Source organism: Enoplosus armatus, chromosome 20 (assembly GCF_043641665.1).
Source record: "Enoplosus armatus isolate fEnoArm2 chromosome 20, fEnoArm2.hap1, whole genome shotgun sequence".
Lineage (NCBI taxonomy): Eukaryota > Metazoa > Chordata > Actinopteri > Centrarchiformes > Enoplosidae > Enoplosus > Enoplosus armatus.
Genome location: NC_092199.1, coordinates 7867756 through 7891471, shown reverse-complemented (window position 1 = coordinate 7891471; position 23716 = coordinate 7867756). Strand labels below are relative to the sequence as shown.

Sequence of the window (23716 nt, the reverse complement as noted above, 5' to 3'; positions counted from 1 at the left end):
TCTCATACTGCCTGACATATCTGCTTACCAATAACTTTACTTTAAGTCACTATACAGTACATCTGCATTCCCCATCCTGATCTTTCTTTTCTTGAAACTTGAGGGTGATGATGCTCTTACACTGAGACACAGTAGATATATTTACTGAAGTAATACTTGAGAATTGTATTCAATAAAGTAGTACTTTAAGTATTTTATTTTAGTTTTAGTTTTATTTTTTTTACTCCACAGACAAACACTTGTATTCTTCTCCACTACATTTATCTGACAATCACTTGTTACTTTGCATTTTAAAGTTTTTTTGATTTCACATCAGATAAATTTCACGACAACCATGTTTCAAGCTCAATGAGTTTTAGAGAAGGAACTCAATCTCTCTCATTCTTTACATTTCTTTCTCCTTAAATTCTCTCTCCCTGTTTTCTTCCCTTCTTTTTCTTTCAAGCAGATGTAAACGTCATGAACTGGAGCTGCGAGATTTTCAACCAACAGCAAGGAAAGGACACTGTGGTCACTATATTAAAAATCTGAATACTTCTTCCACCGCTGCTGTGACAAAGTTCTCGCTCTACAATCCACCATTCTCGTTAACTTTCTGATAAAGGTGCCTCAGCAGATGATTTCTCACCCTCTGTGATGGGTAAAGAGTCTGTGCTTATGGCGTCCAGAGCCATCAGATCCTTCCCGTCCTTGGATCCGCTGCGTTTGTGCTTCAGCCTCCGGCGGAAGAAGGATCTCCGTGCAGCTGCCGACAGAGTCTTGCTGGTGCCGTTATCGTCTTTCATATCAGCCATGCTGTGTCTCCTGTAGAACTCCTGGTCCATCCTTATGGAGATATACAAGCACGTGCATCACACTCCTGCTCTTTAATATCTCCACTTGTTGAATATGGAAGTTCTCATTCAGATTCATGAAGATAACCACAAAGGAAATTATTGGCTGGACTTACATGTATTTACTTGGAATCTGCCCTTTTCCCAGCTTCTGTGCGTTCTCGTCGAGTTGCCAGGCCGTCCAGTAGCCAAAGTTGCCGTTTGGCAGCGTATCTTCAACATACAGGATGTCATCTTTGTTAAAGCTCAGTTCCTGCTCGACCTCTGCCACCCTCTCATAAAGTGCTCTGACAAGAGATGAATAATAAAGCCGTTATGATGAATACATTCCTCTGACCTTTGAACAAGGACATAACAGATTGAGAGACAACTTCACAGGAGATTTTAAAGATTAAAAGAGCCTTTAAGATGGATTCTGTGTTTAAGATTCAACCTAAAACACAAATCCCCAAAACATGGTCTAGGAATCCCTTTATGCCTCTTTTGTTAGGCCTCTTAAACAAACATCACACTTGCCAGTCTTACGTTTTCATGTTCTGTTGACTTCATTGCATGCTACAAAACCCAAATGTGCTATAAATCATCTGAAGTTGAAACTTGATTTGTCCCCAGTTCGGACTGTTTGATAAACATTTAGTGTACCTTATATAAAATCCATCTCCACAGGACTCTTTGATCGCAGAGAGGCTGTCCACGCAGTTCTGGACCTTGAATGTGACTGTTTCTGCCGGTTTCAACATTTCCAGGTAAGCCTCCTCTTTAGTTTTGTTCTTCATGCTGATGCCGTTGTACTGTTTGAAAACATCAATTATACAGTTGATAAAAGGACACTGAGCTCGGCTGCCAACACAGAATGACTCATCATTTTCAGTAAAAGCAAACCAAATAATAACCGACAGTTATATAGAGGACTGTACTGTACACACTGTACACACACCTGTATGCAACCAGATCTATCAAAATAGAGCAGTTCTTTGAATGTATAACTATAGAGGGCTTTTGGTCAGTCAGAGTAAATTTTGTGATTATATACAGTGAGGTAATTTCATTAGTTACACTCGCTGTACTTCTCTTTGCTTACATTTAGCATTTGTATTTTGCAAATGTGTCATTTTTTTCTCATATTTCCGTCTCTTTCTTCCCATCATGAAATTATGGCGGCTTCCTTTGTTACTTAGAAAGAGGAGGAAGAGACAGTGAATGGCTCAGTGGTAGCACAAACAAATCATCAACAAATGGGTGTATGCTCATTCAGCAATACCACAGACCACAAGGTTTCAAATGTGTGACGTAATGTGGGTGTTTGAAGGAAGCCACACTAGAACTCCTAAACCAATTCAAAAGGCATGCCAAGCTCATTATTCCTGTGTCAAATAATGTGTCAGCACCAACTGCCCAAGTCATTTTTGTTGTGCACGTGGCAAATTAAAGTGACTGCTAAACACTGCATGTACCTCCAGTATCAAGTCTCCAGGCAGCAGGCCATCAGGACTCTTAGCAGGGCTGTCGTCATCCAGACTCTCCACAAAGATGCCGCACAGGTTTCCTCCACAAACCTGAACTCCCAGCTCCACCTGGACCCTCTTCAGCCTCACCAGCCGAGGCTCTGCAGCCCAGCGTGTACTTGAACCAGGAAGTCTGAAGAAAAAAACTTCACAGTCAAGCTTTGAATTTCTTTCAACCCCACCACAATGCCTACCAATAGCTTTATAGTTCATATTTGTTAGTTATAGTTCACTATTTTTTTAAACAGAATTGTCTCCCAACACAAGACAAAAAAAGTCACAAGTGAAATACAACAGTATATGAAATATGAAAAGACACTAAAACATAAACATGAAAACAGCAGTATATACCTGAAGGAGTTATGAGGGCTGGTGGCCGGAGTCGGAGATGGCGGCGTCATGGTGCCCTCGTCCTGCTCGCTCAGCGTATCGACAGTGGAGCGATTGTCCGGGGTGGTGGCTCCGCTGTCATGGGGAGTCGGCTGGTTGCTGATGGACTCCATACGAGAACTAAAAGGACAACAGGAGCGGAGTCAAAACCTTTTCAACTCATTGCTAAATTACTTAATATAAAAGCTATTCATTGAGATTCAGAAATTATCTTAAAAAAGATTGTACTTTTTGCTACATGCTCTATTGGCACTGCAGTATGTTGTCTCTTTGGTTGTGTTGTTTGATGTGAACAAAGTGTCATGTGTCCATGTATTAGCTGTATGTAGAGTAGCATAACGAATCCATTAATTTTCTCACACTATACTGAAAACAACCTTCTCTGTCACTGTGCTGACAGGCTTTTCTCGCCAGAATGGTTCAATTTGATGACCTGAAATTCATGAAATCAATGAATGGTGTTCTTTCCTCCTCTCCTTCTTACCCTGAACGAGAGTGGTTGCCCAGCTGAAACATGTGAGGATTATACTGAGCCAAGATGGTGACTGTGTCACATTGCTGCCCGATCACCAGCCGTGCCTGCTGCTCGTTGGCATTGCGAAGGTTGATTCCATTAAACTGGAAACAGCAGTGATTTATTAGAAACAGGAAGAAACAATAAACCACAGATAGATATGTAGTTAAAGTGCGGCGGCTGCTGTACCTCAAGGAGTTGGTCTCCGTACTCTAAACGAGCTTGGTGTGCAATGCTGCCTGCTGTCACTTTGGACACAAATACTCCCCCGTTCTCTCCACTCACAATGGAGATCCCCAGCGGTTCTGCTCCTTTCTGTACTGTCACATTGCGTGGCTCCTCCAAGTACGGCCTTCAGGGGAAAAAGAGGAACATTTTGTACACCTGTAATGTTCTGACATTTGTCTAAGAAGCTCTTGCCTGCAATCATGTGTCTCAATGTACTGTGGTTTACTTCTGCCGATTTCTGGAAAGATGCATTGCTAGCCTTCAGGGTTAAAAAAGTCTCAACAATAAGATATGGGAGCTGTGTGCAACATGCCAAGTGCATTTCAGAAACCAAGTCATGCAAAAATCATACAAAATTCAACAGCATTCTGAATAAATAACAAGCAAAGAAAAGATGATGACTTAAAGGGATACACATCCATTAGCTTTTTTCATTAGGGCTGGTAAACATTCCAACAAATCTAGCGCCGCAACTGCTAAGCAGGGCGAGAATATAACATTGATATCTGCAGTGTGTAAACAAAAGGTGTTGAGATCCGTGCTCCAACTGTCTTGCAGGGCAGTGCATATACTGTATGTGCTAAAAGCAGCACGGGACAAACCTCAAGCTTTTTAAAGAGAGGAACTTGGGCTTTACTGCCAGTGGAAGTCTGACAGAGGAAGTGCTATAAGAGACAAATCTGAGAAGGAGATGGAGAGAGGGAAAGAAAGAGAGCGATCACACAAAGCAGGAAAGATTTCAGGTTATAATGAACAGCAGCAGAGAGGAAAGAGATGAGAATAAAATGACAGATGGGGAGTCTGCGTTCTAATGATATGAGATGGAGGCTCACAGCTTTGTTTACTGCTTTACAAGCACTTCATCACAATGAAGCAGACAGAGGAACAGACAAATGGTGGAAAACACGTCGTGTTCTGCTGAATGATCGCAGTGTAACGACCCGGACGTGCGGGCTGGCCTACCCATCTTTCCGCCTGTCACCAACTGGAGCAGGGCTGACTGATATCCTGGGCTGGGTGGAAATGGAGCTCTGCGATTGGCTGCTGGCGAAAGACGATGTCTCCAGGTTGATGGGGGACATTGGAGGTGTCGGGCTGCTACACTCCGAATGTGAGAGGGAGCCTGGAGTGGCAGAGGAGCAAGGTATGAATTCAGACTTGCTATAATGCAAGTTATCAGACGATGTAGCATCCAAACTCAACCGTACCTCTGTCAGATCCAGTGGAGCGGGGATAACGAGTTGGAGGGATCTTAATACGTTCTGCCCTAAATTGTAAAGCGGAGCCTAAAGACCACAAACAGAGGACATTTATTAAAAGGGTCAATCAAAAATACATATGTAGCCTATGTAGTTATCAAGACATGTAGATACAAGGTTTCCCTCCAGGATATTGCTTAGTGAAGGTGGTAAACAGTTTTTCCCGACATTGCGATAGACATCTCTGATGAATTACTACAATGCAAATGTATGATGTGGCCAATCAGTCACTGTCAGACAGAGTGATGAATCTCATGGTCAATTTAGTTGCTAGATGACGGTCTAAACACTTACTAAATGATGTGGCCTTTGCTGTGTGTTATACAGTAGCACTGCTTCCCTTTTTCACTGATGGTTGATGTTATATTTGATAGAAATGTAATAGCGTAATTTCTTATGACCTTAGTGAGGATAGTCTCCACTGATTTAGCATTGCACTCCTATAACATTTTGGGACTCATGACAAAAAAGGATAGCACTTGACATACGCAGTAATACCACCCAAGACCTGTAAACAGATGATGTGTAAACCCTGAGACAGTTTTAGTTTTATTTGTCGAAGTTTTGAGATATCCATCTCTGACTTTTCTGCCAGCCTCCCAATACAATAGTGTTGCTCAGTGTAAAATCATATCTAAATATTTCTACAGAAACCTGCCTTTCTAGAAACAATGTCCCAGTTACTTACTACTTTCTAAAAAAAAAGAAATCATCCCTAATAAGCTGTTCACAGAGTAACCAGGGCATTGTTCCTGATATCTCAAAACATGGGGAATCAAACAAGACCTACCTGCATGGCTAGATACCACTAGAAGTAAGAGAACAAAATGTGTTTTTGTCATTTGGGTGAACTCACCCTTAAAACAACAGATAATTTACAGGACATATAATACAAGTTACGATTTCTAAATCTAGGACTCCATACGTACCCAGTCTGGCGCTGGAGGGCAGGGAGTTGGTGCTGTGTGGTGGTTGGCTGCAGCTCGTCTCCGTCAAGTCTCCAGTGGGCTTGTGGCTGAGGTCCAGACTGAGACGACCTTGATGCTGGGGGCTAAAAGTGGAGAAAAGGGCTTCAGTAAGTCCCCCGGCGGTCAATTATTCAACCCAGAGCAAGATATAATTTGCTACTTGCCATCTGTTCATGAGATCTGGGGCAGGGTAAACACTGATGCTTTGTACAATAAATGCGCCTTCACAGGATTTATTAAATCAATGTTGAATGTGTAAAAGCAATATTAGGGCTGCAACTAATGACTACTTTCAGTATCAAGTAGTCAAAAAATGAATCGTTAAATATATAAAATGTCAAAATTATAGCAAAAAATACCCATCACAAGTTCCCAGAGCCCAAGGTGGCATTTTCAAATTTCCCATTTTGTCCAACCAACAGTGGACATCTTTACTCTGTATTGTTTAGTGTTACAACAATTAGTTGATTACTCACAGGACATTTAGGCCTTTTTAACAATATTTTGACATGTCACATTGGGAAAGCACAGGTGACAATAAACGATGGCTGAAATCTATTTAGCTGCTTCAGTTTCGGGTCCTGGTATTGTGCATGCTGGCTCACTGTAATGGCTTACTGGGACACTTCAATAGAACAGATCATTAATGTTATTAGTAACACCTGTGCTTTCCCTACTATGACTATCAGTCAAAATGTCTGCAGTGAAAATGGCAGATGTTAACACCTTGTGTGTGAATGTGGGTGGACGCCTGAGCTGGGAGCTGGAGGACAGTTGTTGGTCTGGATCTCGTGGCTCCAGGCGGTGTAGACCGGGTTCCTCATCACAGCCGTCACGGCAGGACACGGGGCTAGACCTCGCTGTGCTGGGTCTAGGAGAACACACAGAACAAGACCAGAGATCGTATCAGACTCAACACAAACACAGCGATGAGAGGTAAAAGTGCGGTTCTACGAATATTTGTAGAACAGGTGAAGTTGTTTAGCTGTCTTACGTGCTGTGATGCTGCCGTAGCTGGGGGGTGCAAAGGTCATGCTGTACCGATTGGATCGCATAGGAGAGAAGCGTAACAAGTCCATCGGCTCTGGGGAATGCTCGTCGTTAGAGAAACTCTGTACCTGCAACAAGCAATCAAACAGCTGATCACACGACGGCTGCAACTGACAAAATGCAGAAACACACACACATCAACAAGAACGCCAGATCAGATAAGAACAGTATCTCCGTTACCTGCATGGGAACTGGGATGTGTAATGGAGTCACATTTCTCCGCAGTGCCGGTGCTGATTTTGGCCGATACCTCCTCTTTCCCCGCTCTTCTGGCCTGTGTCGACTCCCTTCCTCATCAGCAGGTTTCTTGGAGCTGCTCTTCGTCTCTCCTGGAGGAGCATTGGTGTAATAGAGCTGGTTTCCTGCCTCTCCCTCGTCCTGTGGGCTTGTAGCTTGGGCCGGTGAGGCCGGGGGAGTGCCGGTGGTGATGGTGGAGTCCGACGCCGAACTGTTCTGCTGGCGATGTTTGAACCTAAACGAGTCGCTCCTGGCTGGCGGGGTGGGAGGGGTCTGAGCGGATTCAGATATTGAGCTCTGCGGCGAGTGCTTAGGCAACTGAGAAAGAGACATATAGTCCAGTTTTGGGGACGCCTCGGGTCTCCTGAAAGCGTTCACATCAAAGATGGACTTCCTATGTTTGGTTTTTTTGTAAATGGAAAGCTGGGCGCACTCGGGAATAGAAGCTCCCGCTATGACTTTAGGCCAAGTGCCTCCGCCAGGCTTCGCTGGTGAGCTCTGCACTCGGTCCACAGCGGTCTGTGGCGAGCTGCAGTCAGAGGGCACGGGGGTGAAGGTGAAGGGGCGATGGTGGAGCTCCTGCCTCCTGTAGCAGAAGTCTGGGTGGGGCTCTGAGGGACTGTGGGAGGTGGAAAGGGAGCGGGAGTGTAGGGAGCTGTTGGAAAAAGGCTTGAGGCAGTGAGCATCGCTGCTGCTGCTGCTGTCCAGAGAGTCGCCTGTATCTTTACACGCTTCGTCCCCTCTGTCGACCAGGTCACAGCTGCAAATGTCTGTTTGTGTGGAGCAGTTGTGCTTGGAGCAGTTGTGCTTGGAGTTCCTGCAGTTCCTGGCGTGGATCTCACAGGACTGGAGCCGAGAGGTCTTTTCTGAGTCTCTCAAACTTTCAAATAAACTCTGGCCAGAACAGCTCTGTGGGAGGAACTGTCAAGGAAGGGAGGTAAATAAATAAATACTTATTTTACTATAAGCAATTAAAGCATACAAGGATCATCTTTGAGAACAAAACCTGAGTGACTCGTAGTGGGATGTGAAAATGACTTTTATGAGATAAAAGCTATGACGATATTCCTCACGTTAAAAGGTTCTTCGCAGACTTTTCACCAGTATAATAGACCTAAAGTAATCTTCTACATGTATTTCTAAAGGGGTCTTTTTGGTTGGGTCTACATCAAAGTGGCTGAGACTACGTAAGTGGTGTGTTGTAGGTCTGAGGACCTCACCTTCATGAGGGAGATGCTGAGAGAATCACGGCCGTTCCTCAGCAGGGACTCACATTCAGAGAGCGACTTGTTATCGAGTGCAATTCCATTAATCTGTAGTGGACAAAAACACACAGTCAGAAAAATTCCAGCAATGTTGCAGTTTGATTGACATTCATTGGCAAACACTATCATTTCCTGGTAGTAAAAATTATGAAGTACATTATAGGGTTTCCTGTACAATCTACCAAAACTGTATACTATGAAGACAAGTACATAGTGTGCACTTCAAAGTATTAGTATGTAGTGTATATTTGACATAAAGCTCCAGTGTGTTCCTTGCATGTGGTCAGTAGAGGGCACTACAAGCTAACATCTCTGCACAGATGCAGTCTCATGGTGTTAAATGGGCATCATCTCTGGTCATGTAACTTAAACAAGTTTTTGGGCGGCATACTCACAGCTAACAGTCTATCCCCAACAGTAAGAGCGCAGTCTCTGGCAGCTGGACTGCCTGGAGCCAAAGTGGCAACAAACACTCCACTTTCCAGACCTATGCCACTGTCTGAGAGGTGAGACAGAAAAATAACAGAAATCATATTACATATCATGTTAACATCATCAATCCATAATAAAAAACAAAACTTCAATCATTACTTTTGCTGTATTAAACAACATTAACAGCATTGAAATGGTTAAAGGTCCCATATTATGCACTTTTCAGCTCTATATTTTATGCTAAGACTCCACCACAGTAGCTTTGCATGATTCACCGTTCAAAAAAGTCCTTATTTATCTTATACTGGTCCTTTCTGCAGCCCCTCAGTTCACCTCTGTCTGAAACAAGACGTTTTAGACAAACTGAACAACCTCCAAAAACTTGAACTCCTGAGCAGAGGGGTCAGTTAACTTAGACTGAGCGGGTGGATGAGCGCGTCCCTGTACTTGGTGGGCATGCTGTGTCTGGAGCAGATGACCTGCTGGGGGCGTGGCTAAGTGCGATGACTGTGTAGTCATGACATCACAACCTCAGGGAAGTCCTGACGGCTCGTTTAAAAAGGCACAAATTTCCATTTTTCCATTCCACATACACACAACCTTTAAGTTTCTTTCTTAATGGAGCTTGAAGCGGACCTTTGTGTCCAGTCAGGTTTATCTGGATCGGAGTGATGATCCGTCCTCCTAGTGACTTCCTTCTGCGAACCACCATATTGATGACTCCCTCACCGCTCAGCACCGCTTTGATCACCTGCTTCCTGTCCTTATTGGTCAGGTCCACATCATTAATTTTCAACAACCAATCGTTCACCCTGCACAGAGAGAACAGAGTGATGGTTCAATTAATCAAATTAAAGACACAAATAAAATGTAGGGCTGGATATCAAATCTCAATATGTCTTGAGTACCAACCAAAAAGTGTCTGAAGCATTGAGTATCCAAAAATGGCGTCAGATTCTTATGATCCAATATTTCTTAATGTGTTTACATTCTCCAAACAACAATATAGATAAATGTATTGTTTTGGTATCGAAACTCATGTGTTTTATCGGCACTGATTTAGTACATTTTCAATATTTTATTTTTTATTTTTAACCAGGTGGCAAAGCAATGACATTTACCTCAATCTTCCTTCAGCAATACTTCCTTTATCCACCTTACTGACAAATATGCCACAATCTCCTGGTAAATAAGGATCATTTACCCCTTCAGCGATATCAAACCCAAGTGCTTTCAAATCCATGTCCTGCGTAAGACAAAACATAATTCATTTAGTTACAGTTTGATAGTACATTAACTTGAACTGAACCATACACCTAAGAACAAGATTGGCAGCGGTTCTTACTCTGTGCTTTTCAAATTCTACAACTTCCGTCTCCCACTCCATGGAGTCCGTGTCGATGGCTGAATCATGTGAACTGTGAGCCATCAGCTGACGAAACCTTGCCTCCTTTTCTAACTGGTCCTCCATCTTTTCCCTGCAGGAAACATAAAATGTGCAGCTCTTAAATAAGTACAGTCATCTTTAGAAGTTAGTTTAGAAGTAGAAGTAGAAGAGTGCATGCTCAGTCAGTGACATTATTCTTCCACTGGGTGGCACAAAAGATCTGGTATGAAATCTACACTCTGGAGGAGGAGCACAGACTCTGACACAAGTAGAAACTTTGTGAAAAACCTAAAAATAGTATAAGCTTGGCAAGAAGTTAAAGAGTGAGGAGGAATGACTCACTTTAGTTCTTTGAGTTCCCGAACCGCATCGTTCTTTTGTTTCCTCGTGTCATCCAGATTCCTCAGAGCATCTGCCAGATCACTCACAGCTCTGTCCCTCTCTCGCCTCAAGTTGTCACATAGCGTGCTGACGGATGCACACATTTTCATCAGGCATCACACAAAATGTAAACAAATCTATTTTCGTCCAAGTCTTACTTCACTAACATGCAACGTAAAATATAACATATTTCCAAATAACAAACACTGATGTATTTTGAACCCACTCCTCACCGTATGCTCTCCCTCTCTGCCACTATCTTGTCCCTCTCCTGAAAGGCCCAGTCTCGTCGACACTTGGCTACCTCGGCCTCTTGCAGGGCCTCCTTCAGCTCCTGAGAGATGGCCTCGTACTGCTTCCGCAGCATCTCGATCTCCTTGTTGGCTCGTTCCATGTCCAGAGTGGCAGAGTCTTGTTTCTGGAGTTGAAGGAAATGTACAAAGGATGTGAGCAGCAAGGCACTTTTAATCTAATATTGTGCTTGATGCTATGGTAGACACAGTTTAAAGAAATTTAAAGTCTTAATTTGACAATTTTACAGTTTGTGAGACTTCATACTTTTTCCCCTGCAACAAACATTTTTGCTCAAACACATTTATGAGACTTTTGAGCCTGTGTTCATCCCGACATTAGCACTGTACATCAAAAAGGCAGCGTCTTAATTAATTTCAAAGAGGCCACAGCACTGGCTGCTCAGCAGCACAGGCTCCGACACAGGCTCTGGCAAGAAGTTAAACCTGGCTCGACTTTTGCTGCAACGCAAGAGAAGATGTAAGATGAAAGATGTACTTCTTCTTTTAACCTTGCGATTGTTGTCCATAGTAATCTTTCAGAGAGTAAAATCTTATAGTATTATCAGCCACTGTGCAGTGTTTTAGTGTGTCTTTAGCCTTCAAACATGCTGATGTATTAAACTGGACGTCGTTTAACGTCGTAAACTAAAAAGTAACTTCCATGACGTCTTGTAACAGTAGTGTGAGTAACAGTCATAGATTGGATTAGGTAGTGTGGTTTGAAGTAGGTCAGATATAGTGTTACTGGTGTATCTATAGCACATGCTCTCTCTGTCTCTCAGTCTCTTAATAACTGTACAGCAGGGAGACAGCAAAGTGTAGTGAGAGCATTAATTAAGTCCATAACTAAATCAATTCCATTAGACTCTCCTGGACTCGTGTTTGCCTTCATTATCCATTTCTGATACAGTGCAGTTTTCTTGTGCACTTCAAGTCAGAGAGCCTTTCACTGTAATTGCTGGTAATTTCCTAATGCAGGAATCTCAGCACTTTCATTGCAATTAATCTGACAATCACACTGAAAAGCTGTGTGAGGGGCGATACACACGTTTCTCAACAAAAATCAATGTGTGGAAACCTGCCAGCTGCTGGGAAAAAAAACATTTACTACTACTATATGAGATGGGATGAAGGGATTATTGTCGGAGAAAATATCAATCCCTCCACTTGTAACAATAAATCTCCCGTCTGTCTGGCTACCTGTCTGGCCTGGTAATACTCTCGCAGCAGCTGGTCCCTCTGGATGATGGCCTCTGTCCTCTCCTTGCGGGCCACATCCCTCTCCTCGCGCACCGTCTCGATGTCCTTGCAGGCCTGGCTCAGCTCCTTCTGGGCCTCGGCCTTGTCCTTCACCTCGTGGCAGTATTTCTCCAGCAGCTCGTTCTTTTCACAGATGGCCCGGTCCCTGTCCACCAGCGCTGAGGCCAGCTCCTTCATATCGCACAAAAACATGCCACAAGTGGATGATGGAGATCAAAAGTGAGGAAATACTCATAACTTTCTGACTTTTCTGTGTCACTGTGATATATAAAGCAGTGTAGCCTTTCAATTCCATATGATTACTTTTTAGGCAGCCTTAATAAGTTTTGGGTGTTGCCAAATGAATGATCACAGATATTATTCAATAAGTCATTCTTCATCAACAAATTTACTTATTATTTTCCACACACGGCAGGAAAAGTAGCCTTGATTTGAAGCAATGATCATGAAATTACTGTGTTTTACAGATCGACATGTCCATGATCCAAATAGAACTTACTGTTCTCCCAGTTCTTAATGTGAAATGTTTAACCCGATTTAATTCTTAGTATGGGACTAAAGGAGCTGTTACCTGTCTGAGGGCCTCCAGCTCCTCGTTGGCCACCCGCCTCTCAGAGGAAGTGTTCTTCAGCCTCGCCTCCGCCATCTCCAGCCCAGTCTGAAGCCGGTCCACCTCTTTGATCACCTGGTCCCGCTCGCTCATGATCAGACGGTACTCGTTGATCACAGAGTCCCGCTCCTCCTTGCATTTCTCGCAGTCTTTCGCTGCCTTGAGCTGCTGGGTCTTCAGCCGCGTGGCCTCTGACTGCAGCCGGTCCATCTCTCGCTGCAGCTCCTTGTTCTGGGCTGCGGCCTTGGACAGTTCTTGCTGCGTGTTGTCAAACCTGTGCAACATCGGGAATATATTTGGTTTTAGATGAATATTTAAAAAGATGAATATTTAAAAAAAACATTAAAAACATAACCAATAAAAACACAGACAGGCAAAAACAAAACAACAAAAACAGCAAGTGACCAAGCTCACAATCTCAGCATCATACAGGAAAAATTAAAATGGGAAAGCATCTGCTAGTCTACTACTATTTCTAATCTACTAGTTTGTAGCAAAGTCTGCTGTTAATACGTTTTACAGCTGCCAAGCCTGTGTGCGCAGCTTCTAGTGCTGCTTGTTTTGTGTGTCCGTGATGTTTCCGGCTTTACCTTCTTATAGACGAGGAGTACTGCTGCTGATAGTGGATGGCAGCATCTCTCTGCTTCAGCAGCATGTCCAGCTGTTTCTGCAGACGATGGTTCTCCTCCTCCGCCTGGTCCAGGCGACTCAGGTCTGCGTTGTGACCAGCCGTCTTCTCGTTGTAGCGCTTCCTCAGAGCCTCGTAGTCACTCTTTATGGCCTCCAACTTGTCCACAGCTGTGTCATACAGCTTAGTGAGGACATCTGATGACCCCTCTCTCATCACCTGGAAATGACATCATTCAGGTGCCTCTGAATTAGAAGGGACTGCTCGTTTCACCTATTTGTGGTGCAATCAAAAGCGAACAATAGGGATGCTGCCAAACAATGTAATGGAGTGTTTCAGTATACTTATATAAAGATGAGGTTTGGCCATTTATGATTCATGATTATTCAATTCCATTTACATCTACAATCCAGGTTAGCTTTAATGTAAATAATGAAGTCTCAAAGTGTTTTGACACAGAAAAGTAACTTAATCTCTTAAAGTAATCAACGAAAGCTTTAGGCCCTCAACTGTGTGCTGCGGTAGCAAGCCAGAGCAAGATTTAAAGCCAGATTCTGTATATCTTAGAGCTTTACTTTTATGGACAAACACATACAGAAATGGCAGCGCTTCTCTGGTGCTTTTGTTTTTAGAAAAGTTAAGACTGCCTGCAACTGCGTTTCTTGGTGCTCTGGATAAAAATATAAAAAAAGAGAAAAAGAGAACGGCTTCCTTGTTAAGTTTGTTTGTTTAGTCTGTTGTGAAAGGTGTCATTTGTGTGGACTAAACAACTGCACCGAGATCAGTTGAAAAGGTGGGTCTCGATATGCTTCCAATCAGAGGGTTACCCAGTCCATGTGCTGATCACGGGAACTGTCAAGGAAGTGGCCCTGGGGAATTCTGGTGGTATAATGGTTAATATGACCACACTGTCCCCAGTTTGGTCTAGGACCTTTGCTGCATGTCACACCTCCCTCACTCTTCCAATGTTTCCTACATTTTCTTCATGACAAATACACCCATAAAGCTCAGCATAACTTGCTGTCAGTCGCCAGAATAAACCTAAATGTGACCCAAAGGTTCATGTTGTACTGATGGTGGAGTGTGAGTCACCAAAAGTGTCCACTGAGTGAGATGCCTGTCCACATCATGTTTACCTCCCTTGTTTCTTTAACCTTAATCCTACACACTCTCACATATCGTTCCAGATATATTCTTTCTTTTTCTATAGCATAATACACATTATGGACAGAGCAACAAAAGGCTGAAGGACAAAGCAGGACACGTTTCACACAAGAGAAAGTACAGTATGTAGTATGTCACTGGCATCTAATAACTACACAATAAAGGTCGACTCTGGACTGACATCACTGAGCTAATTTGATTCCTAATTTGACTGACGCTGAACATTAGTTTACCTGATGATGGCGTGAGCTCTGAGGACAATGAGGCACGTATCCTTTCTGTCAAAGAGCCATGTAAGACATTCCCCATGGTCATGTAAGGTATTGAAAACATTTAATGATCTGACCCTCTGAATGCTGTCAGAAAATATGTCAGACGGAGAAACAGTAAAACACACAGTCATTTGTCTCATATGAAAGAATGTTTTGATCGATGGAGACATGGGAGGACGAGCTCGTCTGACCCCATTTCTCTGAATGTCGTCGTCTTGGGAGTAATGGTCACACAGAGAGATATACTTTAAATGACCTCTCAAATGTCAAGAGCCAAATGATTTAATCTCACAGGCAGTCAGAGATGGGAATGAGTGTGCAAATCCTACAGTGTGTGCATTCTCATCTGTAGCTGTATAAGCATGATGTGACGAGCCACAGGTACCTGCTGGTGCAACATCCTCATTTCAGCCACCTCTCTCTGGTCGTCGTCATGCAGCCTCCTCAGCTCCTCGCAGGCCTGCTTCACGTGGTTGTGCTCCCTGACCAGCTGGATGTTGTCCTGTCTCATCGCCTCCAGCTCCTCTTTCAGCTGGGCATGCTCACCTGCCAGGCGGCCGTGCAGCGTACTGAGGAGATAACACAGCAAGTACCATCAGAACCCAGTATCCAACGTGATGTCTTCAAGTTAGAACTGGGCGATAAAACCATACCGATAATTATCTCGGTATAATTTTTCTTGATAGAAATATAACAAATATGTTCTATGCAATAAAACCGGCCATGCACCTGGAGAGCTGCTGTTGCTGTTGATTACTGTAATGGCTGTTGATTATTTCCTTTCAAATCAACTAATCATTTCTGCACAACTTAAATATAGCACTCCACAATTTCTACAAAGTAATGCACATGATTTTACTCTCCTTTGTTCTGTGCATATGGCTTATTCGTAGATGTGCTCTGCTCAACTTTTTAGATACCAACTTCATGATAAGTTACATGTCTTGTGATGCTCTGTGTTCTTCTAGTCCAACATGGTCATTTACTGCTTTATTTCCAACCTTAATCAAAATCTAATCAAATGAATAAATACAAAGTTAAACACGGGCTACAACTGTAGACAAGTTCAGGCTCAGTCTGGGTTTCTAAGGAGCTCTTTGTAGTATAAAAGTATAAACGTATTCTCTCATGCACCCTGATATGCAGTACCTCAGTACTCCTTTTTTGAATATTGTCTCAATAGGTATTCATGCCACTTAGAGACGCTAATTAGTTTTATGCTGATATTAAAAGTAAAAAATGCCTCTTATGTAATACTGCTTAACTGGTTACAGTACAAACATGAATTACTACAAGGACTAATAAAATCCTCCATGATTACTGACTGCTAATGCTAGCCTACGTGTTAAGTGACTTATTGATATTAGTACAAAATGATTTCCCATTCACAGAGGATGGTGTTTAGTGTGAATGGATAAGTGCAGAGGCAGACAGAACAGTAATAAATAAAGACTTTCTCTGATGTGCAAACAGGGTTCAGAAGGAGAGGCTTAAACATGGCAATAATCCTTCATCTGTCTGTTTGCATTGCGGCCAGATGTCGGCTCCCTACACTTTGGAGACAGTATGGCAGCATGGAATCACACAAATGGACCAGCCTCCCCTTCTCGTCAACTCGGCACAGCTTATTTCACAGGACAACAAATGCTCTGTTCGTAGCATTATCCTCATGGCACAGATGCCGTGCCATGCACACAGGGTTCAGATGATGATGATGATGATTACAGAGCATGTTTTGGCATGAACCCTTCAAGGGCATTACTTATACAGAAGTAATTCAGTCTCCGCTCCAACCTTTGGTCTGAAAGACGACTCTGGATTTATGCTGCTAAGAAGACAATAAAAACAGTCTTTTTTTAAAAGATGAAATTAAATTGATGAAGGGCTGCAAGGATTTTTTCAAGGCTTAACTCATCCGCTTTTGGACTGGTATAAAGGCTTCATCCCTATTACTGTCGCAAAAATAAAATCTGTTCTACGCAATCTGCTGTGAATATGTCAGAGAAAGAACTGAATACCAGCTAAAACCCTGCAGGCTGAGCATGAATGCATACAGCACAAATGCGCCGGCTGCTAAAAAATTTACAAAGGCCTGGTAGTAGGCTTTCCACTCACTGGTAGAAGTCTGCTTTCTTCACAGCCTCCTCGCACCTCTTCAGGGTGGTGCTGTGCTGGTTCTGCAGGGATTGCAGGTCTGCCATCGCCTTAATGCACTGCAGCTTCAGACGCTCGTAGTCATGACCTGCTTTTGAGTTTGGTCTATTTCACACAGAGGAGGGAAGAAGGGAGACAAAACTTGATTTTGGTGCAACACAATTTTAAGACGCCATGTGGGAGGATGAGAGAAGCAGGAGCGAGGTAAACATCATGCAAACTTTGGGTTTATGGGAACACGGGAAGAGAGGCATCATTAAAATTGTAGGCTTACTCCTTGTTTTACAGAGTTGAGCATATTTTAAAACAATTTTACGTCACGCAAGACCTTAAGTCACTTGTTTTTATGTTGCTTTTAAAAGCTGAACAAGGCAAAATGCCTCTATTCACAGAGTGCAGGTATACATGGGGTCACTGCTCTTTTCTCTAAATGTTTGTTTTGGAAAACAGGCACTTAGGCGCATGAGATCAGAACAGTACCTGCAGTCATCGAAGGTGGTTCCGGGTGAAGAGAGAGCCAGGCGTTTACGCAGTTCATCCCTCTCGCGGGTCACATGTCTGAGCTGGAACAGAACTGTCTCCATCTTCTCATTCACCTGGTGGCTGTCCATGTGGGCGGGCGGAGGGGAGGAGGCTTGACCGGGCGTACCTGTGTGAGTCAGCATGTCACTGGTGGCATGTGCAGTTCACAGAGCTCAAATGATGGGGGTGTTAGTGCACCTCCATTGATTCCTTTAAAATGCTCTCTCAAGCAAACAGATATGTGTAGCTGACGTGTGCTTTCACAAAACTCCATTTTCTTTTTTACTTTTTACTGAAAACTTACAGACTAGAAAGACAAAATGAAAACATGAACAAAAGACCAGTGTACTCGCAAGGCTCAACAGTCCCAGACTGAACTTCCTTGGTCTAAATATTAACCAATGATAAGCAAGAGCTCTTTGTTGCAGTTTGTTACAAAAAATACCTTAACCATTATCTTACTGTATCATTTTTAATCATTACTCACATTTGTGAGGCCAAAATCAGTTTAATATTCTACTTCATTATTTATCTACCTCATTGTTGTACTCATTAACCTCAGTACTTGTGAATATATCACACAGAAATCCCCCCACCGATACAAATCAAAGTTTCCCTTTCAGTGGAATGGACCAGTCAAATCCTCTCTCCCTCAGAGAACGACTAAATGAAGCAGGTCTGTGTCAGTGTGTGTGTGTGTGTGTGTGTGTGTGTGTGTGTGTGTGTGGGTGTGTGTGTGTGTGTGTGTTTGGGGGTAGAGGGTTTCTAAATCCTTCTCACATCTGTGTAATCACTTGCATGTGCTCAGAGTCTACACAGGCAGCAACCAATGGCTGACTATTATTTTAGCCAATATTATCTGCCGAGTATGTTCTAAGGTTGGTTCCTTTGAACATATTCAGTGTTTTTATCCAGGAAGATAATGGTTCTTTTTTGGCATTTCTACACCTGACACCCAAACACCACCATGCGCCCCATACTCACCTAGGCTGCTGAGAGAGCTGCTGCTTTCTGAGTCCGACGGCATGGTGGACAAGATGCTGTAAGTGGACCCTGCGAGGCGAACAAAACATTAAAGTCAGCTGTGAGTGTACTCGACCATGTCTGCATTATAGTAAGATGATTATCTCCCGCATTGTATGGTACATCAAGGCACTGTGGCTTAGGTTACATTCAGGGGCCTTTACTGAAAAAAGGCCAGCTGGAGGCATAATAAGGTGGGACTTTCCCCAACTTGGGATGACGGGCCTGTGGGCTGACAGCAGAGTGTGGCTAATTATCAGTTGAGCAGGGAGCTTGAATACTGACTAGCCAGGGCCCCAAAGAGGCTGCAGCCTCAGAGCTTCTCCTTTTATCTCCTCTGACAACATCACACAGTTCCCCCCTGTGAAAGCCCCTTCTTTTATAGCCTACAGTGATTCATAATTAACTGTACAGAAAGGACGCCTCAGTACAACACTGTAACTATTATGGAGAAGATTGTGTTATTTGGAAAACCAACTTTAAGTAATTCTTGGAAAGAAGAAATTGTTTTCATCAATGGTAAAACTATGGATTTTTTCAATCAATTCAAGCTACTATGTGATTGTTTGTGTTTAAAGCTTCTTTCATTATGATGGCATATATATTAGAGAAAATAGTCAATAATCATAATAATTACCTAAACTCAAGCATCAAATTTGTTGTTTTGTTGGAACAACAGTCCAAATCCCAAAGTTAAAAAGTTTTCTATCACGTAAGACAAAGAAAAGCAGCAAACCTTCACGGTAAAGCTGGAAAAAGCGGGTGTTTAGCATTTTGCTTGAAAACTTTCTTATTAATTACTTATGATTAATCGATTACCAAAACAGTGTCACCATTACATACGTTTGTTTACTGGAGAGCACTGACAAGTTTACTCTTCAACTGAAAAATGTCCCACTCAGGACACATCATGTTCACAATTAAAGGATCACTATCAAATGTTTATGTTAAATATTCATGAAAAAAATTGACTATTGACGGATGTATTATTAATAAATGTATCAAATATAATTATTGGCCTCAAATATCCAGTATTGATTGGGCTATAGTTTGACATTTTCACACAGTTTCCCAGGGCCTAAGGTGAAGTCTTCAAAGTTTTGTCCTATAAACTATGTATATATATCAGCTATGTTTGGCATGTCTGATTGACAATCAGATCTGCAAAATTGTTGTCTATTAACGTTTGTTGGTTAAATTGCTTCGATATTACTCCCAACTGTTTACTCTTGTCATCAAATGTGAACCTAAGAAGCACCTCCACACATTTCCTCCTTTAAGTGTGTCAGAAGAAGAAGGATTTTTAATGGTGCTTAAAATGTTTAACAGCCTGTGCAAGTCTTGATCAAACAGCCGGCACATTTACTGAGAGCTAACTTGGCCGTGGGATGAGCAGCTTATAGTTCAGTTAAATCAGCAACTTCCACCGTTGATGTAAAGTCTAGCGTTCGACTCGGAGCGGGAGCATGACAAACGATTCTATTTACCCACGTCTCAGTACTCTAAATCAATCCCTGGCTGGCTGAGTTCCCACTAGCTAAAGGAGACTATGAGTTTGATTAAGACTGGAAGGAGCCCAGCTAACATGGCTCACCCCTCGTTTTCCCAGCAAAGGACTGAAAGAAGAAGAAGAAGAAAAAAAAAAGACTGATGTGCCTCAGGAACCGTGGCATCCCATGGATCAAGCTCTCTTTGTTCTCGCTCTAGCTTAAGTTTCCCATGACTCTGTTTGAGCAGAGAGTGTCTCAATGGGCAAGGTTCACTGTGTCATAGCTCACTCACTTTTCTGCTCCGTGGAAGTCATGTGACCTGGACCTCGCTGCGGGTCTGACCCTCACCACTCAAGTATCTCATTTAGGTTGATCTCTTTTCACAAAACACTAAAGTCACAGCAACTTGGTGCACTGCGTTCTCTCAAACCGCATCTCTCGAAGCTGAAAACAGGAGCACCAACGCAGAGTGCTGTTATCATCTAAAGTCACATCTGGTGCTCTGCGGCACTGATAATGAATGAGAAACACTCTGAGCCTTTTCAATGGAAATGGGCTCATGTTCTTACTCAGATCTAACAGCTCTACAATAAGTTAAATGTCATTTGGGTGTAAAAGCTCAAACTCTTTTTATACTGTATTCAAACGTGACATCACTTGAGGCAGTTTATCAGATTTCAGATTTGTGGTTGGTGGAAATGTAATTTGTCCAAAACTTTGGTTTGTCTATCTAACTAGGGTTGGGCGATATGACAGTATATACCGCACCGTATACAGTAAGAATGTGTAATACAGGTGGCAATACTGTTTCCTGTCTGCTACATATTCGGGGCTGTATTCTCGCGTGATCTCGCAAATCCAGCTGCCTCGCAATGTAACGTGATTTAGGCAGCAGGACTGCTTACCACGTTCTCACATGATGTGAGAGCGTCAGTTGGTGGCAGTAATGCACCTCTAAGCTGGTTTGCCAACCGCGGCAGAAGGAGAGAGTGAGAAGAAAACATGGAGGAGGAGAGTGAAATTGTAAATACAGAGCATGAAGTACAGTTTGGTTATGTTAAACCATTTCTTAATTGAATTTACAAAACAATTACTGTATCGTGAGATATACGATTACCGTGATATAAAATTATATATACTGAGCCCATTCATTCCGTGATAGAAGATTTTGGCCATATCGCCCAGACCTATATCTAACAGTTTGGATTTCTTTAACATGAGCATTATAACCTCATAGAGTTGCTAGCATGGCTGTAGAATCCTAGCCTTGTCAATACGCTTTGAAATCTACACTATATAAAACCTTATGAGGCTCAATCATGGGTATTAAACACTAAATAAAAATAATTTTGATTCTGTAATAAAATGCTTGTTGCATTTAACTAGTGTCTGTGGTAATAGCTAATGTCCATTGGAAAAAATGGTGGATACTCTAATGGAAATTATACAGAAAACCAGTAAAATCAAGCATTTCACTCTCCTAACTCTTACCTAACATCCAGTCTTATTTAGCAGTGGCACAGCCAAGTGAACACGTCAGCCACGATACACACCCTTATGATATGCTGCCGTCGTGTTATTGTTCCTTCAAGAGAAGGTTAGAACAATCTGTAAACAAAAGCTCTCTACTGTCGAGCCCTGAAGCTATGGTTATATAAAACTATAGAATATCTTTGTTTATTAAAAAAACTAACAAATAAGCCCTTGGCGATACACACCTTTTTAAAGTACCGTGTAGGCTTGCATCATATTCACAACACAGTGAAATACTTGCTGCTCAGTGATCATTTCAATAGGCTACTTTTTGCATCTCTGCTGTTGACATTTGAGTGTCTGCTGGGGTTAACTAACAAAGCTCTCACTCGTTAACCTTGTTTTCATTTCAAAGATGATCTAGCTCTCTGACCCTCTGGGATTCTGGGTGGCTGGGGAGTAGCTAGTTCATGCTTATTTGAAAACATAGGCTGCAACAAGCCACTGTTTTCTTGGGGAAAGGCCCTTCTTTTGGCTGTGCGGTGGAAGAACCAGTCTGCCCAGTAGCAAAAAGCAGCTCAGCCCATTTGTGTCCTGTGTGACTACCAACAGGGAGCTGCAGACTACACCAGGCAACTAAGACCAGCCCAGGACCTGTTCATGTACAAACCTCTTCAGCAGCAGGAAGCCTATCAGTACTCACTTCTAGACTCGGTGCACGATTGTGAAATGCAGCGCAAAAATAGAAAAAGCTTGGAAAAATGGACTCATGTTCTCTTATAAATAATGAGGACAGTACAAATGCATAATTAACACCTCAACATTCAGCTCACTGAGTATGACACGACAGCAGATCATGAACAAAGTAACTAGCAATGCAAATATTGCTTTTGAAATGCAAAAGGTGAGATAAAGGTGCTGAGCAAGGACCGTGTAGCAGTGTGTGTGCATAACTGCTGCTGAATATTACGTATATGAATGAAGGATTTAGTGCTCCAAGTGATATTGACACATTTTGGCACATAAACCATGACCGGCTTGGCTTACGCTGAATTTGGTGACACATTTATTAGCATCATAAAAACAACAGGAGTATTTCTGTAGCTGTAGGATTCAGCTGTGTGGAAGAAAAAACTATTTAGGAGGTACTCATCACTAGCAGGGAAAGGTGGATTTTTGTGAGCAAACCGGACAACATTATACTCAGGTTACATTGAATGAACTGCAGAGAAGAGTAAATACACAGCAAGGAGGCTGAGATATGGGTGTGTTGATATTTATACATTTGCACTCTTTCCTACTTTGTACTGAAACTGCTGCACAACATTTTCCCTCAGGATAAATTCTAGTCTATTTTATCTCATGTGCTAACTTGTCACTCTATCATCTACAAGATATATTTATGTTAAGAAACAAAATCCAGTAGAATAGATGAGGGTGAAATAATAAGGCATGAAGGTGGAATGTGTTGTATGTTCGCACATTAAATGTAATGTCAATGTGTAATATATTTTTTTAATGTTTTTTTAAATGTTACAGTAGAATACGAATTTAATACATAGCTTCACGATCTCTGTGAATTTCCCCTTAAAACGGTTTTGATCACATAAAAAGGTTATTCTGAATATTTTTTTGTACAGTACAGTGCTGAAATAGGTAGGCTAGATGGAAAAATGATGATGCACATGATAATGGATAATGGATAATGGATTTACTAACCCCCCCCTCTCAATTGTAAGGATTTGCTGCATTTCTTTGTCTTATGCGATAGTAAACTGAATATATATTGGATTTTGGACAAGTCACTTTAAGCTGTGGGATATTTTGATGGACAAAAGCCCTACAAGCAATTTGTAGGCATCAACTTACGCTCTGGGACTTGTGATGGCCATTTTTCAATATTTTCTGACATTTTATAGCTCAAACAGTTATTCAATTAATAAAAAAGTAATTCACAGACCATCTTTCATTCTCCTATATGCTAAAGTTAGTCACTGCACTGTGGGTGCAAGTGGGTTATTGATTCACACACACACACACACACACACACACACACACACACACACACACACACACACACACACACACACACAACTTCAGGCAGCCCTGCTGTCACTACATTGATTGTTTGAGTCGTTTTGGGTCCATTAAATACTTTCACAAAAGGCTGGCAGGCTGTGCTTTTAGTGACATGGCAGAGGAAACAAGCACAGTAGTGTGAGTGTAAATAAGCATCAGGTCACATGATTGTGTAGCACACACTCACTCTCTCTCCCTCTTTATTCTTGCCCAGAGAAAAAGTCATGTCCTTCATCAAGTTGTCATATGGTCAATACCCCTAATGTTAGTTAGATCATGCTCAGAGCTGGATCGAAAAC

General features: G+C 42.4%; 1 protein-coding gene across 1 annotated transcript in view; it reads right to left on the bottom strand.

The window, feature by feature from the left end:
• LOC139302971 (disks large homolog 5-like) overlaps window positions 1-23716 on the bottom strand; it is a 30402-nt gene that overhangs the window by 6211 nt on the left and 475 nt on the right. The window contains exons 2-29 of the mRNA XM_070926636.1: window positions 18337-18405; window positions 17311-17479; window positions 16792-16935; window positions 15062-15245; window positions 13203-13459; window positions 12574-12886; window positions 11943-12173; window positions 10683-10867; window positions 10411-10536; window positions 10027-10159; window positions 9803-9927; window positions 9318-9493; window positions 8645-8748; window positions 8205-8297; window positions 6928-7905; window positions 6692-6815; window positions 6424-6568; window positions 5659-5780; window positions 4679-4756; window positions 4434-4593; window positions 4073-4120; window positions 3432-3594; window positions 3213-3346; window positions 2690-2848; window positions 2288-2471; window positions 1476-1624; window positions 950-1120; window positions 629-825 (exon numbers count right to left, since the gene is read on the bottom strand). Coding sequence (XP_070782737.1) covers window positions 629-825; window positions 950-1120; window positions 1476-1624; window positions 2288-2471; window positions 2690-2848; window positions 3213-3346; window positions 3432-3594; window positions 4073-4120; window positions 4434-4593; window positions 4679-4756; window positions 5659-5780; window positions 6424-6568; window positions 6692-6815; window positions 6928-7905; window positions 8205-8297; window positions 8645-8748; window positions 9318-9493; window positions 9803-9927; window positions 10027-10159; window positions 10411-10536; window positions 10683-10867; window positions 11943-12173; window positions 12574-12886; window positions 13203-13459; window positions 15062-15245; window positions 16792-16935; window positions 17311-17479; window positions 18337-18405 — 5121 coding nt within the window. The remainder of the gene's footprint in view (window positions 1-628; window positions 826-949; window positions 1121-1475; window positions 1625-2287; window positions 2472-2689; window positions 2849-3212; window positions 3347-3431; window positions 3595-4072; window positions 4121-4433; window positions 4594-4678; window positions 4757-5658; window positions 5781-6423; window positions 6569-6691; window positions 6816-6927; window positions 7906-8204; window positions 8298-8644; window positions 8749-9317; window positions 9494-9802; window positions 9928-10026; window positions 10160-10410; window positions 10537-10682; window positions 10868-11942; window positions 12174-12573; window positions 12887-13202; window positions 13460-15061; window positions 15246-16791; window positions 16936-17310; window positions 17480-18336; window positions 18406-23716) is intronic.